The sequence below is a fragment of the Prunus avium genome, chromosome 3 (assembly GCF_965620075.1).
Source record: "Prunus avium chromosome 3, drPruAviu1.hap1.1, whole genome shotgun sequence".
In the NCBI taxonomy this organism is placed as follows: Eukaryota; Viridiplantae; Streptophyta; class Magnoliopsida; order Rosales; family Rosaceae; genus Prunus; species Prunus avium.
The window spans coordinates 40,614,699-40,630,282 of NC_142286.1; the positions used below are offsets into that span (position 1 = coordinate 40,614,699).

Below are 15,584 nucleotides of genomic sequence, written 5' to 3' on the forward strand. Positions count from 1 at the left end.
GCGAGGAGGTGGAAGGAAGAATGACTTTTTCCAATATAATTGGCCCGAATACACAAGCATTTCTATTTTACAAAAGATAGGAAACCAAACCACGTACAATTTTTTGAATTTTTTTGTTTTTTCTCAAATCTGGCGTCTTCTTCAACGGCCTGTGTTGTGTGACTGACTGTCGTCTGTGTTGAAAAGTGAGGAGGTTGAATAGCAAGCAATGGAGAACAAGGATGTGTATGGCCTGCCAGTGCCAGTGCCAGTGCCATTGCCAGTGCCTTGCACTAAGAATATATATGTATGTATGTATGCGTATCAGTTCATCAAAGTTCAAAAGTAGGAATTTCGACTTGGGATGAAAAGCCATGCGTGGCCTGGAATTGTAGCCGAGAAAAGATACTTCTGTAAGGATCATTTTCTCTCTTCTCCCTCAAATAAGCGAGGCATTTTTCAACCTCTGACTTCACTTCTAAATACACTTGATGAGCTTTCTCCCTGTCTCTTAATTCCTGCTTCCTCCCTTCAATACAATCACAATTTCACAATATAATTACATTACAAACTCAAACACCTCATGCATCATCAATTCAATTCAAGACATCAATTAAATACATCTATGTATACATGTATGTGTCTTCCATCTACGTACATTATACATACCTTGTGTTTCAATTGGTTTCCCAAAATAATAATAGAACCTGCCAGGAACTTTTGGTATAATTCCTGGAAAGTGTACATCTTGGTTTCCTACCTCCCCATCATGCCCAACTCTGTTATCACAACATCACATCCATATTATAATTAAGATGACAAAATTAATCTAATCTATGCAGAAAATGGAAATCAACAAAAGAAATAACATCTCAGATGTACTACCTCACTTTGGCAGCCTCATCCGTTATCTCCTCTATAAATCCCTTAAGGAAAGGGATTTTCATCTGGTCTTCATAATCCAAAATTAGCTGATAACAAACAACACACAATCATTAATCTTACAACAATATATGGCAATCACTTATTCACGAGAGAACAGAGATCACTCAAGACAGGTCAGTGGTGCAAAATGTCAATCAGAAATTAAAGGCGGGCAACCAGAGAGCATATGTAAGAGACATTATTTTGATGCCTGTAATTGCTTTCTCAAAAAGGCATAAAATGCAAGGTGTGTAGCCTTACGTTGGCAATATCATCTTCTCCAACCGCACCAAAAGGTACGATTTTGGCTCCAAATCTTGCTGCCATCCTCACAAACTCTGACTGTTCTGGCCAGAATAACTTATATTCTTCCCCCTGGAAAAAAGTATAAGTTCAGTTTTGCGGGATTGATCCACTACAGCATTTGGAACTCTAGGCTTATCTAGTCTTCCCAGAAAAACAAAAAATAAAAGATTATTACACCACACAACAATATGCTAAACTGAACAAGACGATAAATTTGTTACCTTCCTGTGAAGAGCCTCACGCACTCCACCTGGATAGAGTAGGACATGACATTTTGAAGAAAGCAGTTTGTAAAAGTTGCTTCCTGAGACAGGAACTGCACCCATAACTCTTAATGTATCGTAATTTGATATATCAGGTAGCCTTCCTTCTCTCAATTTCATAAACATCATTGGATGTGCTATTCCTCGCAGATGGATGTTTCTTTCTACCAACATCTGGGTTACCATGGGAGCCAATTCAAACCCCAGTAACATGTGATAACCAACAAACAATACAGGACCCTCTGAAGGAACCCCAGCTAGGCTCCTCACGATCTTCCCATCTGCTAAAGTTGAGAGCATCACTGGGCTAGTGGCTATGGATAACCATCTAGGCATAATGGATAGTGATCAGAAATTGTTAAAGATATTAGGAGTTGGCTTGAAGAAGAAGAAGAAAAAAGGGAAGGGGAATATCACCCACCTGTTTGAGTCAACTACTTTTTGGACTTCAGAACGCGTGGGTGGTATGTAATCAGAAACATAGTCTCGGTGTCTGGAATGACGGTAGAAACCAGTACCCTTGATGACAGTTACCAAATCAAAATCATCTTCCTGCCATGGATTGGAAGCACAAATTTATGCATCAAAATAAAAACTTACAAAATGACCATTTGATTGAATTTCAGGTACTTTATACTCACAAAAATCGGTTATATAAAACACAATTTATCATTGAGAATTTAGCCATTGTAGGGAGGCCCTAATGCTTATCCAAGATAATTGCTCAAACCAGTATCTCATAAGTAGGACACTTGTCCAAACACTTGGGGATGTTGGTTACTGTACTTGAAAAAGTAGCAGAGAGAAAATTCATTTACTTTATCAGGGCTTATACAATCACCAATAAGATGCACCCAAACACACCAAGAGATCACCTACCGAGAAGAGGAAATGGCCGCTGTTCTCAAACATACGAATCTCACAATTTGCAAGTGTGCGTTGGAGTCTTTCACCTTCCTCTTGACTAGGTAGCAACTGATCCTTTCCACTAATAGACAAATAAGAGAGAATTTAGCCCCGTCACGCAACAAAGATGACAAGCAGTAAACTGCTCTGATGTGTCACCAGCAGATCACAAGTATTTAATGAAAATTAAATAATAGACCTGGAAAGTATCAGCGTTTGAGCTTTTACAGCATGGAGACGTGAATTGGCATATGGAGAAGCTGATCTAATCATTTGTAGCTTCCACAGTAGTGTTTCTCTTGGTAATATATCAGCAAGAACCTGTGACTTTAACCAGTAAGTCTTTCTCACAAGATTCAACGACACTTCATAAGAATATAAGTATGCAACATCAACATGAAAGATTCGAAGACAACCAACCCTCTTTAAGTGACTTCAAGAGAAGTACAGTGTATTAATTATATTAATGATAACATACAATGCTACAGAAAATAACCTTGAAATAACACACTATAAACATCATAAATATCAAATGTTGACGCAACAAACTTGTCTTACAGAGAGATAAGTTGTTGACGCAACAAGATCACGTGATAACTTCTCAACTGTCTGTGGCAGAGGAAGTCCAAGTCCCTTCCCCAAATTAGCCACCAGAACACCTAAATGCGGGCAAAATAGCAGCAGGTTAATCAACAAAATAGTATTGTAATAAGCATAGGAACTTTGAGCCAATAATTAATGGTAAAAGGAGGCAACAAGCAGAGATTACTCAAATCACAAATGAGTTCCTAATAAAAGTTTATATAAGATAGAATCACATTCTTACTCCAGGAAAAAAATAAGCTTGTTAGTCTCAAATTCTCATGGAGAATATGCTCACGGATGCTCATCACTTTTAGCCTCAACATGTTCCTCTATACCCAACCTAAGGGATAATTTATCGGAGACAACATTGATAGACAACTTTTTTAAATGGAAATCACTTTAAGTCGAGACTCAACCTACCACCCTTCCCCCGTAGTGCGTAGCTAATACGATCTTGAATTCTTGTATTGAAATATTTCCAGAAACAAATATGCATGGCAAGCAAGTAAAACAAGAAAACCAAAAGGCGGAACAATGAAAACAGACCTGTCATTGAGCTCAGTATATGAGGAAGACTAATAGGAAGTGAGTCAGGAATGACCTGCAGCACAGGTATTATTGGTTGAAGTTGTGACTTGCTGAAGGACGTAGCTGCACATGAATATCAGGTAGGTGCTAAACCGAGTGAGCAAAAGAATCAAATTAATACCCTCTGTTTTAGAGCTAATTTACTTTGGTTTTATAGAGTATGCTAAGCATTTTGCCTTTATATAAGATCAGATACTGAAAATCCAAAGGACCTAATACAGTTAATCCATGACTTTTCGTATCTCAGCGTGCTTGTGCAGGACTGATTTATTGTGAGCAGAAAGTAATCTCCAAATTCAACTTCCACCAGAAAAGTCCATGTGAACAATTCTTGGCGTAAAAACGACAAAAACCCTGAATCTTTAAACTTTGGTTTAAAATGACTTAAGAGGAAGGCGGGTGTTACCTGGATTAGCCAAAATTAGAACAAGGTCAATATCAGGATTAAGGGCTGCCACGGATAGCGCAAGGCATGCTCCAAGAGATTCTCCAACAAGATATATGGGCCTATTTGGTGAGTGATGATGCTCTGACCTAATTGTTCTTTCAACCAGCTTCACTAGATCTGAGACATGGAAATGAATAAAAGGACCAAATTACATAGGAGGAAATCATCTCTTTTATCCAAGAACATCATGGCAATAGAAGAACAGAAACATTTTGGCGATGAGAAAACAGAAACAACGTGCACCATTTCACTCATGTGATTTTATTAGAGTGCTACCAATAATATGAGGAGAGCAAACATTCAGAATATCATCAACGCTACATGAAATGAAACTACCGGTGAGATGTAACAGCATACAATACAGGCATATCATAGAGATAGAGAAGAAGGAAGAACCTGTAAATGATGTTCGATCCTTAGCAGGAATATGCAAGCACCAGACATCGAAAATCCTTCACACAGCAAGTGAAAAAGGGCATATATGTTAAGGCTACGTACTTAATGCAAATACTTCTATTCTAACTTGTACCAGGACAGGAGGATGCAGTCAAAATTTAGGAACATAATATTATTATAAACTTAATTGGAGTTACTTCCTACTTTCCAAGCTTGTGTTGATGTCTTATAAGCCCAAGTCCAGTGCCATCAATTCCTGCATCATTCAGAAGAAGAAAGTAAAGAAGGAAATTAAACTTCACTTATTTAACCTGATTCTTTAATCCAAAAAAAAATTAAGATAAGATAACACAGTAGGAAAGGAAGCTTGAGCAATAATTAGACACGTGTAAGCCGATGATTGAACTTTATTTGGCAGCGATCATAGATCAAAATGATTGTTTCGCTAATGAATCCCAAAAATAAAACAAACCAATAAAGTGTTGAGCAAAAGCTCTGTTTTGCATTTGATATCTAATAAGTTTGTAATGATGATGATGAAAAGAAAAGCATTTCCCGGGAAATCATTTGCAGAGAAAGAAAGGTAAAAGTTGGACTTTTTTATTTGTTAATTATTTTTTTTTTTAAAAGAAGGGAACCGAGTGATATAAATACCAGGCAAAAAGAGAAGCAGAGGCGAATTGTCCAAGCGGGACCCGCCGTCGTGTAAGGGAGAGAACCAGCGAGGCGGTCCAGCGCCGCCACCGTTGGAGGTGACGAAATCCTTGGCTTGCTCAAAGTAATCCGTCAAGCTCAGACGCTCTTGCTCTTCTTCTTCCGCGTCCAACTCCTCCTGGTCCTGACCAGGCCACCTCTTCTTCTCTGCAGCAGCTGACGTAGTCGTCGTATGAGCTTCCTTCCCGGACGACCCGCCGGTTTGGTCGTTGACTGTGGTCAAGATCGTGGGAGTGTGGTCTGTGGAGACGGCGGCTAGCCTCCTAGATGGAATTGAGATCGGATTGAACTTTGATTTTCCGGATGATGATGATGACGACGTGAATTCGTGACGGATAACGGAGGGCAAGCGGGTGGGAAAAAGACAAACTCCGGTGGCGGCCATGGAAGTAATAGAAGTAGCTTAAGCTGGCTGGTGGCGGGGCGATGGCTGGTGGCGGTATTTAGAGATTTGAAAGGCAGGTGAAAATAATTGCCCGAACAAATGAATCTGTCATTTAGAAAAAAGAAAAGAAAACAAGTGATGAAATGAAAATTAGATGGAGTGGAGTGGGGCGTGGCCTGCTTCTGCAAAGGCTTTTTTATAAGAGTGAATTGTTTTTGTCTTGTTTGGTATTTGCTGGGAACACTATTCGTCAGCTAGTGACAAGTCGCAGTTCTTATTTATTTATTATTATTTAAATTATGGAAATGCAATGCGGAAGGAGGGAGGGAGGGGAATGATAGCGTGTGTTGCGGCTGTTGGTGCAGACCCAATGGCAGTGGTAATTGGTGAAAAAAGTGTGGAAGGGTGTGGTTGTCCGTTGTGCTGGGTTCTCGCTGTTTTGTCGTTTTGGAGGTTTGTGTTTGTCCCACTGAGGATCTAGTAGTAAGATGATGAGGTAATTGGGTTGGGTTGGGTTGGGTGTGATTAGTGATTGCTGAGTATGTTGAGTTCACCCTGTGTTGTTTGTTTAGGGTTTAGGGTTTGGCTTGGTTTCACAAATAATCAATCATCTTGATTTGCATCCAAAAGGGTAATTAAATAAGGAATAAGCAAAGAAAGAGACACACATTTTGAAATGAGATGGAGGAGAATCAGTGAAGTCATATTAGAAAAATAATGATTGGAAGGAGCATTGAAAAGTGATTTGATGGACTCGTGACTCGTGAGTGATTTTAGCAGTAGCTAGCTAGCAAGTACAAAAATGATATATGAGTATAGTGTATATCTGGTTTAATGAAAAGGACCGCGTTGCGTTGCTGTGGCTTTTTGCTTGCCCCCCGCCCCCTCCTCCCCCCTCAAAACATTTCACAAAGGCTATAAGCCTATAACTTTAAGAAAAGGAAAAGCATTTTTGAGTACGTACGTGATATGAGGTTTGTCATGTCACGACTTATGACGACTCAATTTTCTGTAAGTGCCACACACAGCTAAGCTAAACTAAACTAAATAACTTTGCTTTGAAATTGAGTAGTAGTTGTGAGTAGATGCAGTGAAATATGTTTTTTTTAAGGTGAGATTCAAGGGTATTCACTGCCGACAGCAGTGAAATATGTTTACTATACTATTCAAATATTTTTATCTTCCAACAAACAATATTTATGAAACAACTAAAATATCATATTTCCATATGAATGCAGAACAAGTTGAACAACTAATTTATATTTTACTAGATTTGTTATTCAAGATTCTAATGGTCACATTTTACTGGCTTGTGCTAAGAACATTAGTGACAATACCATTTCTATGGCGGAATGTATTGCTTTGGGAGATGGCCTCGCTTATGCGGCTCATTGAGGATGGCGCAAAGTTCTTGTTGAAAAAGATTCTAAACTTATTATTGATTGCGTTAATCAAAAAACTCTGGCCTCGTGGAGTATCAACCTCTTGATTAAAGATATAGTGCTTATCGGCTCCTTCTGTGATTCCTGCTCTTTCAGTCATGTATTCTGTGATACTAATTTCACGGCTGATGCTATTGCTAGCTTATGTCATGGGCTAAATCCTTCCAAGCTTTGGGAGGCGGGGGCTGCCTCCGAACTGTTCAAAACTAATTTATATTTTTTGGGTTACACTGAAATCATTGGTCAATCTTATGTCGCCCACATATACCCTTCTTGTATTGTACCCATGGTCTAGCCAACGTCATTTTAAGTTTAAATTTTGCTTTCTTTTTTTTCTCTTTTTTTTGTTTTTTGTTTTTTTGCACTGGAACTGAACCAAATAAGTTGAAGCGTGAAGGCAATTAAGAAAGTGATGGTCTTCGCAGTTGTAAGCCACAAAAGATAAGTCTTGTGAGTTTGACAGAAATTAGGGCCGTGAATGACGTTGTTTTCGACCAACTGAGTCAAGGAGAAGTAGACTATAAATATAAATTCAAGTTAAGTTATTTTTCTTTTATTTTTAAGGGAAATTAAATTTTCTTTGTTATTGTTGTTGTCAAAATTAGAAAGAGGGAGAAAAGAAAACACACACACGGGTATTATAGGAATTTAAATCTAATACGACTTGGGAGCATACTAAAAAGCTGAATCAATCCAAAGGCTCTATTGGTAAGAGGAATTTAAGTTGGGCTAATACAAATATGTCTATAAACATTTTTGAGAATAACAATTTTAGTTTTTTGATTAAAAAACAGAGTGGTCTCCTCTAGGTGCAGATTATTTACACTAGACTGTTGGCTAATCTAGCCTCATTATGTCAGTAAAGAAAGGAGGTGTCATATGCATGATTGATGGGATGCACAATCATATGTAATACTATATTATACTAAGACAATGAAATTGAATTATTTATTTTATCTGCCTCTCCCTGCCTGCACAATTCACATTGTACAAGTCTCTGTAGATTGAGCATGCTGCATGTGTCATTATCACAACAAACGTTTGGCTTTATTTGTTTATTTGTTTATTTGTGTGACTTAAAACTTTGGAAGTTTTCACAGGACACATGATACTTGCTTGCTTGGCATATGCCATATACCATATACAAAGAGTTACATAATTAGCTTTTAGCTATCTCTTTCTGTTTGTCTACGCACCACCATACGGCAATATTATATTGGAATTTTAGAAATTATTATTGGGTTGGGTCACGCGAGACGCAATAATTATTTAGTCCAGTACACCGCGTATATTATATAATGTACGTGTGATGTTGAAATCCCAAAATTAACGTATAAACAAAATCATGAGTTGAGATTGAGAGTTGACCCAGCCAGCCAGCCAGCCAGTACACGCCAACCAACTGCCTATGGCCCGATGGATCATAATCTTTGGGCCTCTCCATCCATACTGGGTTGGGTTAGGCTTATGAGAATGAATATTCCATTTATAAGAAGCGTGCTAAAACTGTTTTGCTTACAAGAGTGGAGCAGATGGCTCAAAATCATTTTTTTTTTTTTTTAGGTGTGATCCAAGGGTGTCCACCGCCGACAGCAGTGACTAATCCCTTTCGTCGCGGGAGCTCTCCCAATGGAGGTAAACGGCTGGCCATGAAATGCGCTCCATTCCCATTGGAGGCTCAAAATCATTTAAATGTCACAATTGTTGGTTGATTGATGCATGGATGGACCCCAATTGTCATTCCAAATTAACGATGCATGCATTCTTTCTCTTTCATAATATCCATTTTCAACACGACACACACAGGAGAGGAGAGTACAGACGAGAAGAAAAGAGAAGAGAAGAGAAGAGAAGCAACATGTCCCCATGTGGTTGTGCTTCTGATAGGATAGGATTTCAATTTTGACAAACAATGGTTTGGATTGGTCGCAGTCGCAGACTTGAAATTTATTTATTGTACTCTACTCTTGGTGAGCTTGTACATTTTAAATTCCAATAACCCGACTACACCAACCTAATCCCTATATTTATTTGTCAAAAATAATTAGGTTTTGGGTTTCAGAAAAGGGAAACTTGTTTTATTTGTATTTTGGTTGTATAATGAAATGGAAATCCCCAAAATCAAAGGGTCCGACTACGAGACAAGGGTTTTCCTTTGCCTCTTTATTGGTCAGAAGAGAAAGACTCCATTTATGAAGGGTCTTCCTTTCCCGTCCTTGTTAGGTAAAGCTCACTTATTACCTCTCTAAAACCCTCCTCAGATCACAACTGGATCTTGTCCTCTTTGGGTTTTTGAAACGTGCCCATCGTCCCCATTTTCTCTGTTTTCTATTCAATTCCTTGGAAAAAGAACACAACCCAGCTTCAATTTCAAATGGCGTCAGAGGCGTGTAAAGAGAAAACTTTCTCTGTGCTCCCCCAAATGACATCTCCTTCAGGCCTTCCGATGTCAACTCCACGGCAGCAGAGGATGAGTTTGTTGGTGGCTCAAGCCACTCTAAGAATCTCAGCCATCGTCTTCACATTGATCGCAATCTCTGTTATCGTCACCAACACCCAATCTGTCATCGTTTTTGGGATAAAGTTCGAAGCACATTATACCTACTCAACTGCCTTCAAGTAAACACAGATCCGCCACTGACTGCACTGCACTGCTCTCAACTCTCAAAGATCCAATTTTTGAATCGTTCATTTATTTTTTATTTGCTGGGTTTCTGTTGTTACAGGTTCTTGGTTGGTGCTAATGCTGTGGTGTGTGCCTTCTCTGCACTGTCATTGATCTTCTTATCCTTGTTCTTAAGCCGTTCAGTGCCACAACAGCAGCAGCTCAAAAACTATTTCTTTCTCTTGTTGCATGATGTGGTTAGCAGCAAATGCTTCTCTTATGATTTCATAATTCTTCATCACTTATGAGAATTGTAATGATTTAATGTGAATTGCAGGTGATGATGGTGTTGATAATATCTGGATGTGCAGCTGCGACTGCAATCGGTTACGTGGGGCGCTATGGAGAGAAAAAAATGACTTGGCAGCCTACATGCGGCTATGTCTCCAAGTACTGCAACAGAATGTCCATCTCTCTTGCCTTCTCCTATTTGGCTTTCTTTGCCTACTTGCTTCTCACTTTCACCTCTGCCCTCACTCTCATGTCTCACCCTACTACTCAATGAGAAATTTCCCTTTTTGTTCTTAGCATTTGGGAAATATGCAGACAGAGTGATATTGCTTGCTTGCACAATTTGATTTTTTTATGGCCAATGAAAAAAAAACCTACAAGTATGGCCTCTGTAGAAATTATGGTTAATGAATGGTTGGATTTATATATCGTAGTTGATTATGTTTATATTCTAGTCCTATATTCTCACTTGCTAATTCCCAATCACAAGTTCACAACCCCAGGAAGGAAGGAAGTGTTGATGGATGGCAAGGCAACAGCCAAAGAAAGAAAGTAAAGTGACACTCATAGGTATTAGGTAGGTACATAGATGACACTTTCTTACTTGTTTGTCATCAATTACTCGACACTCGATTGGTGTAACAAACAGGGCATCCCATTTAATTCCACATACGTACGAACTTGTCATCACTTGATCTTTTGATTTCTTTGGTCTTCTGCGTGGACCACCACCTATTGCAATTGCAATTTCAATTTAAGCCAATAATAATAATGAATGTGCATGCATATCCATCTTCAAATTTCTAATTTATATTTTGACTCAAAGTCAACTTACACTTCCAAAGTCCTGGGAATAGGCAGGCAGGCAGGGAAGCAAAAATGATGTCTTATCATATATCATCACATTCATATATAAGGCATATACATAGATATGGTTAAGTAATTAAAGGTAAACCAAAGCAAGACTTGCTATCCTCCTCCTGTGGTGTGCTATCACTCAGTTTCAGTCTCATCTTCACTATCTTTAAGATGCTCTTTCAGGGTCTGGCCTTCTGTTTCCCACTTTTCGGCATCCCAAGCTGGGTCCATTTCCGGTAGCTGATAGTCATCGGGTCTTAATGACAGTTGAAATTCTGGCAGGTCAGGCAATGTTTGGAGAGCCCTGCGTCATTACAAGCTTAGTAATTTTGAGTTTTCCATCTTTAATTTAGTTACGGAATATATAACATCTCCAGGATATGAAAATTGAAATAAATCCTATGAACTCAGATCATCATAGACATGGATAAAGAAAGAAAGGCCCTTACTTCTCTTGTTCTAAGAGGTAGCCATACATCTGAGATTTCCTTGTTGCAACTTCAGGAATTTTCTGATGCAAATGCCTCATAGCTCCCCAGAGTGGAGGAGCCCTTGAAATTTAAAAGAAAAGAAAAAACAAATCAAAGATAAGTGGAGCTACAAGAAAAAAAACTCAAGGCAAAGGAAGAAGATTTTCATGCTCTACACATATGATAGATATGAACAGTGAGTATCAACCTGGTAACTGGAGCTGCAAGGCAAAAGGTTAAGCAAGCTTTCTTGCTCTCTGATAGAATTTCTTCCGCGGCAAGAAAACAACATACAGCGCTAACGTGGCAGGATGGCTCATTACCCTTGTCAAGGATCAGACCATGGTAGTAGTATGCTGCAGCCTGGTAATACAAAGGTACATATCACATCTACACAGACTGTATGCAGAAATGGGAACAATTACATAGTTGGATGGAGATAAATCAATTGCTTAAAAACCTTTGACTCAAGAAATTTCCATTTGATGAACCACATTTGCTTCTTCCCACACCCGTTATTGATGTCACATCCTGACAAGCAGTGATAAGCCTGATCTCAAAAAGCAGGAGAAACGCACAATTTGTAGTAAACTCAGGATATAGTTGTGGAGGCCAAACGTCTTTCTAAAAGGAAATAACTAATTACATAAATTTCAAACGAGGCATAAGCTGTAAACTATAATTAATAATAATAATCATTTTAAGAGTTGGACAACTAGTTGAAGATTTAACCCATGAAAGATCTGTAGAGCATGTATACAGACCTGGCTAAAATAGGTCAATTGTTCACATGCCAATCTTCTTTTGACTGATAAAGTGGCCTTCTGACAGTCAACAGCCAAACCAAGCTGAATTTCTGTTCCCTGAATTAGTCATCAAGAACAGTATCTGTAATATATATCTCAAACTCAAGCAGTCGGTAAAATAAATCAAAAAATGTAAAGAAAAAAACAGTGAATGCAGTCATAACAGAGCAATGTAATCCAGATTTTGAGAAAACTAGTCTATTTCATGTTTCTGTAGTCCATGTCAAGGTCAACAAGTGTTGATGATTCTTAAGTGAAGTACCTGGCCCAGAGATTGAAAGGAAATGGCCTCCAATACACCATCATGCAAATTGTTTGGCAACTTTTTCCTGCGTTCAGAAAATTTGATGTTTTAGTGTAAAATCTTGACACCAAATTCCCAAATTTACTTTAACTCTCAACATACTTGATTTCAGGTGGTATGCGAATCAGTACATCCCGGACACAGAATTCCAAGTAGCCTGATGCCTTAAGCAGCAAGTCGACAGCAACTCTTTTGCAATCTGAAAGAAAAGATTATAATGAACACTTACTTATGAGAAGCCATAATGATTTGGCTGTAAAACCTATAATTCAAAAAAGAATGAACATATATAATAAAGGGTTAAGGACAAAAATACAAACCTGAAGAGACCGTCCTTATACCGGAACCAGAATGGTCGTGTGGGATCATCAATATGTCAGCCTCCGACAATGTAAGCACAGCCATGAGGTGAACAACAGACAGGACTTCAAACCAGGAATTTGCCACACAGGCTTCCTGCTTATCATATTTCCATCACAACAATTAATTGCATGACAAATTGGCAATGAATAATCAAAGGTTATCCCATAGTTACCAAATCTAAGCTCGTTTCTGATGGTCGTACCTGCTTGCCATCCTCTAAGCTTTTCCACTTGAATTCAACCGATCCCTCTAGACCATATTCTGTTACATACGCAAATTAGCATTTTGTTTTTAATTGCGTGGGGGAGAGAGAGAAAGAGAGAGAGAGAGAGTTGAGTTTCTTTCAAACCTTTCTTAGTGAGCCCAATTAAAACAGACAAGTACTCCTCCAGTGCTCTCTTCAGTTCAGGAATAGCGGATCCACCTATACAAACAAACAACTCCAGTTTAGAAGAAGAAACTCGAAAAAGAAAAGAAAAAAGCCTTTTGGTTGCTGAAAAAACAGAGGGAGAGAGTCAAGTCAACATTTGAACTATAAGTTCCAAATACTTGTGTGCAAGTCCCAATATCCTAATAGCACTAACTTGCTTTGGTACATTTTCCCAGCAACCAAACAAACAGAAGACAAAGAATGATGAGTGGAAGGGAGCGCTGACCAGTGTCCTCTGCCACTAAGACAATCTGATTGCGAAGGGAAGACAATCTCTGAGCAAGATCTATTGGGATTAGGCCTCTAAGCCGCCTTTGAAGATCAGATTGTGCAGGAATTCGAGTTGATGGGACGAGGACGACGACTTCGGGGATAGTCAACTTCTTCCTCCCTCCAACAGCATAAACAGAAGAAGCGCACCCCATTTTGTTTTGTGGGTTTTATTGGTTTCAAATTCAAACATAACAATAGCATCCTACACACAACAAACCACCCATCCAAGTCTGTGTTTAAGTCCCATCAAAGACACAGAATGGTGAAAAGAATAAGAGCTACAAATGGGCATAGTTGAGGCATTTTACAACAAAAAAAGTCTAATTTGACATGGATTAGGAAAAAAAAAGAAAAGAGCATGCATATGCATTTTACAAGAAAGAAGTGAGAGAGTGGAAGACTAGAAAAACAGAGCATGCATGAATATAAAATTGCTAAGACAATGACACTTACTGGGCACAATAATACAGAGAGGAGAGGAGAGGAGAGTTGAGAGAGAGCTGTGAAGCTTCGGGGGATGCAATAGAAACGCTAATTTAATTATGGCCAAATCTCACAGAGAGAGAGAGAGAGAGAGAGAGAATCCGGGAAAATAGAAAGCTCTGTGACCGAGACGTGTCTCACATGGCGTAGACGACGTAGTAGTAGAAGTCTCAATTTCTCTGCTGCTTTGTAAAAGGAGGAGAGGGGCCGTTGAAATTCGTCAAGAGAAAGTATTTGTTTAAGGGTCCAGGTGGACGATTGAACGTGAGCACGTGGCTTTCGAACTAGGCAATCACCTTCATGTTGGACCGATGGACAGCTGGCTTCATATCTGTGGCTCGCCGACATACGCTGATTGTTCCTATAAAAGTTCTGGGCCCTTGGATCAGCCATGTCATGTACTGGTAAATTGGGAAGAGATCTGCTCGGGAAGCACTTTTTCGTATTGAACTCTTGAGCTTTACTCTCTGTATAACTAATGAGTAAAAAATGATTTGTGGGAATACAGATACAGTTCGTTTGTTAATATTAATACTGTATAAATATAATTTTGTATACGTAGGAAATCACTATCGATTATAGTAAGTAAGGGTGCACATATATTTAACAACTTCTTTTGTTGTTTGGCTGGAACTGGAAGGATTCGTTGACCTTGCAAATATAGGCTAGACTGACGTGACGATGATTCGATGAACAAAGCCTCCCTTCCGATTCCGAATCTGACATACAAGTAATAGTTTTCTACGTGCGTATGTATGCAGAAAAGTAATACAGGCCAGCTTTTACAATATCCATGTTTTAGATTAGATTAGATTGATGCATTTTAACTTCAAGTTGACAAGTTATCTCATCACCTTCTTCGAATTCCTAGTGGAAACAATGATTCTTGCTCTCTCTCTCTCTCTCTCTCTCTCTCTCCCCTATACTATCCTATGCGTATGGATGCGTGGTCTGTTTTATATAGAAAATGTAGTACGACTTAGAGAGAGAGAGAGATCAGATGTGGCATATATATAATAATAATAAACCCCATGAATATGAATGAACCTCAACATGATCAAGGGTGATAATTGAGTATCTGGCACATCGACGATGATCCCTAGAGGCAGAGGGCCAGATGAAATGTGTTAACTAACTTGGTTAGCATTTACAAATAAAAATGAGAGCACGAAAATGCCCACACCAGATCCATCATGTTACCATATATTATATACCATGTATATATATATATATATATATATATATATATATATATATATATATATATATGTATGTATACGGAGGAGAGGACACAGCTAGCCTGGTTTGCAGAGAGAGACAGAGAGGATTGATCTTTAATTTCTATATATAAATTTGTCTCTTAAATCTGACAAAAACCACACTATATTAAGTTAACTGTCAGTCAACCATTCCTCCTCCTCTCCGCAGACTGCTGCTCATCATCAATCCCCATTCTATTCATCCTCCTCTCTGCAGATTGCTGCTCACTCACACTCACACTACGTACGTAAGTACTGCTCACTTCCTAAATACTTCACTCTTGTGGATTTTTTTTTGAGCCTTTTCATTTACTTGGACTTTGGTATTTGGGCCTCTTAAACGAAGAAAGCCCATTTACCTTTGGGGTTAGGGTATTGGATTTGAGGGTCGTTCTCTAGCAAGTATCTCTAAAAGAGGACCTATATGTGAGAACACCGTTGGATCTAATCTAACGGCTACACAAAAACCAATTGTAAGTGAACTGTGTGAAACTGTTGCACTAGAA

The 15,584-nt window shown here is 38.8% G+C and overlaps 3 protein-coding genes across 5 annotated transcripts; 1 reads left to right on the top strand and 2 right to left on the bottom strand.

Moving 5' to 3' along the window:
* Window positions 1-9: 9 nt before the first annotated feature.
* On the bottom strand, window positions 10-5,708 carry LOC110764367 (phytyl ester synthase 2, chloroplastic). The gene is made up of 14 exons (XM_021967324.2): window positions 5,050-5,708; window positions 4,600-4,651; window positions 4,396-4,451; window positions 3,958-4,116; window positions 3,510-3,614; window positions 2,937-3,037; window positions 2,578-2,699; window positions 2,352-2,460; window positions 1,894-2,024; window positions 1,431-1,800; window positions 1,165-1,278; window positions 865-950; window positions 649-758; window positions 10-508 (listed from the first exon to the last, which is right to left on the bottom strand). Exons 1-14 carry the CDS (start codon window positions 5,492-5,494, stop codon window positions 312-314), a joined length of 2,157 nt encoding a protein of 718 aa, XP_021823016.1. The 5' UTR covers window positions 5,495-5,708; the 3' UTR covers window positions 10-311.
* A 3,261-nt stretch (window positions 5,709-8,969) lies between these two features.
* On the top strand, window positions 8,970-10,279 carry LOC110764459 (CASP-like protein 1F2). Its single transcript, XM_021967447.2, has 3 exons — window positions 8,970-9,555; window positions 9,663-9,798; window positions 9,879-10,279. Exons 1-3 carry the CDS (start codon window positions 9,311-9,313, stop codon window positions 10,104-10,106), a joined length of 609 nt encoding a protein of 202 aa, XP_021823139.1. The 5' UTR covers window positions 8,970-9,310; the 3' UTR covers window positions 10,107-10,279.
* A 317-nt stretch (window positions 10,280-10,596) lies between these two features.
* Window positions 10,597-14,000, bottom strand: LOC110764458 (Endosomal targeting BRO1-like domain-containing protein). 3 transcript variants are annotated; one of them, XM_088249835.1, is made up of 12 exons: window positions 13,790-14,000; window positions 13,290-13,566; window positions 12,983-13,057; window positions 12,806-12,894; window positions 12,591-12,726; window positions 12,373-12,469; window positions 12,229-12,295; window positions 11,925-12,023; window positions 11,621-11,710; window positions 11,369-11,523; window positions 11,140-11,241; window positions 10,597-10,994 (listed from the first exon to the last, which is right to left on the bottom strand). In XM_088249835.1, the coding sequence occupies exons 2-12, from the start codon at window positions 13,486-13,488 to the stop codon at window positions 10,826-10,828; spliced, it is 1,278 nt and encodes a 425-aa protein (XP_088105961.1). In that variant the 5' UTR covers window positions 13,489-13,566; window positions 13,790-14,000; the 3' UTR covers window positions 10,597-10,825. The 3 variants fall into 3 exon arrangements, with proteins under 3 accessions (XP_088105961.1, XP_088105960.1, XP_088105962.1); XM_088249834.1 differs by having other exon boundaries at window positions 13,290-13,538; window positions 13,790-13,999; XM_088249836.1 differs by having other exon boundaries at window positions 12,836-12,894; window positions 13,290-13,538; window positions 13,790-13,996.
* Window positions 14,001-15,584: the final 1,584 nt, after the last annotated feature.

Bases quoted from the DNA above. Each gene is read 5' to 3' on its own strand.
- LOC110764367 (XM_021967324.2), bottom strand. From the start codon at position 5,494: ATGGCCGCCACCGGAGTTTGTCTTTTTCCCACCCGCTTGCCCTCCGTT. The intron at 1,801-1,893 runs GTGGGTGATATT...CATTATGCCTAG, and splicing joins AAAGTAGTTGACTCAAACAG to ATGGTTATCCATAGCCACTA. The intron at 951-1,164 runs GTAAGGCTACAC...GTTTGTTATCAG, and splicing joins GAGAAGATGATATTGCCAAC to CTAATTTTGGATTATGAAGA.
- LOC110764459 (XM_021967447.2), top strand. From the start codon at position 9,311: ATGGCGTCAGAGGCGTGTAAAGAGAAAACTTTCTCTGTGCTCCCCCAA. The intron at 9,556-9,662 runs GTAAACACAGAT...CTGTTGTTACAG, and splicing joins ACCTACTCAACTGCCTTCAA to GTTCTTGGTTGGTGCTAATG. The intron at 9,799-9,878 runs GTTAGCAGCAAA...TGTGAATTGCAG, and splicing joins TTCTCTTGTTGCATGATGTG to GTGATGATGGTGTTGATAAT.
- LOC110764458 (XM_088249835.1), bottom strand. From the start codon at position 13,488: ATGGGGTGCGCTTCTTCTGTTTATGCTGTTGGAGGGAGGAAGAAGTTG. The intron at 12,470-12,590 runs GTTTGTATTTTT...CTTTTCTTTCAG, and splicing joins TATAAGGACGGTCTCTTCAG to ATTGCAAAAGAGTTGCTGTC. The intron at 12,296-12,372 runs GTATGTTGAGAG...TTCTGAACGCAG, and splicing joins CGCATACCACCTGAAATCAA to GAAAAAGTTGCCAAACAATT.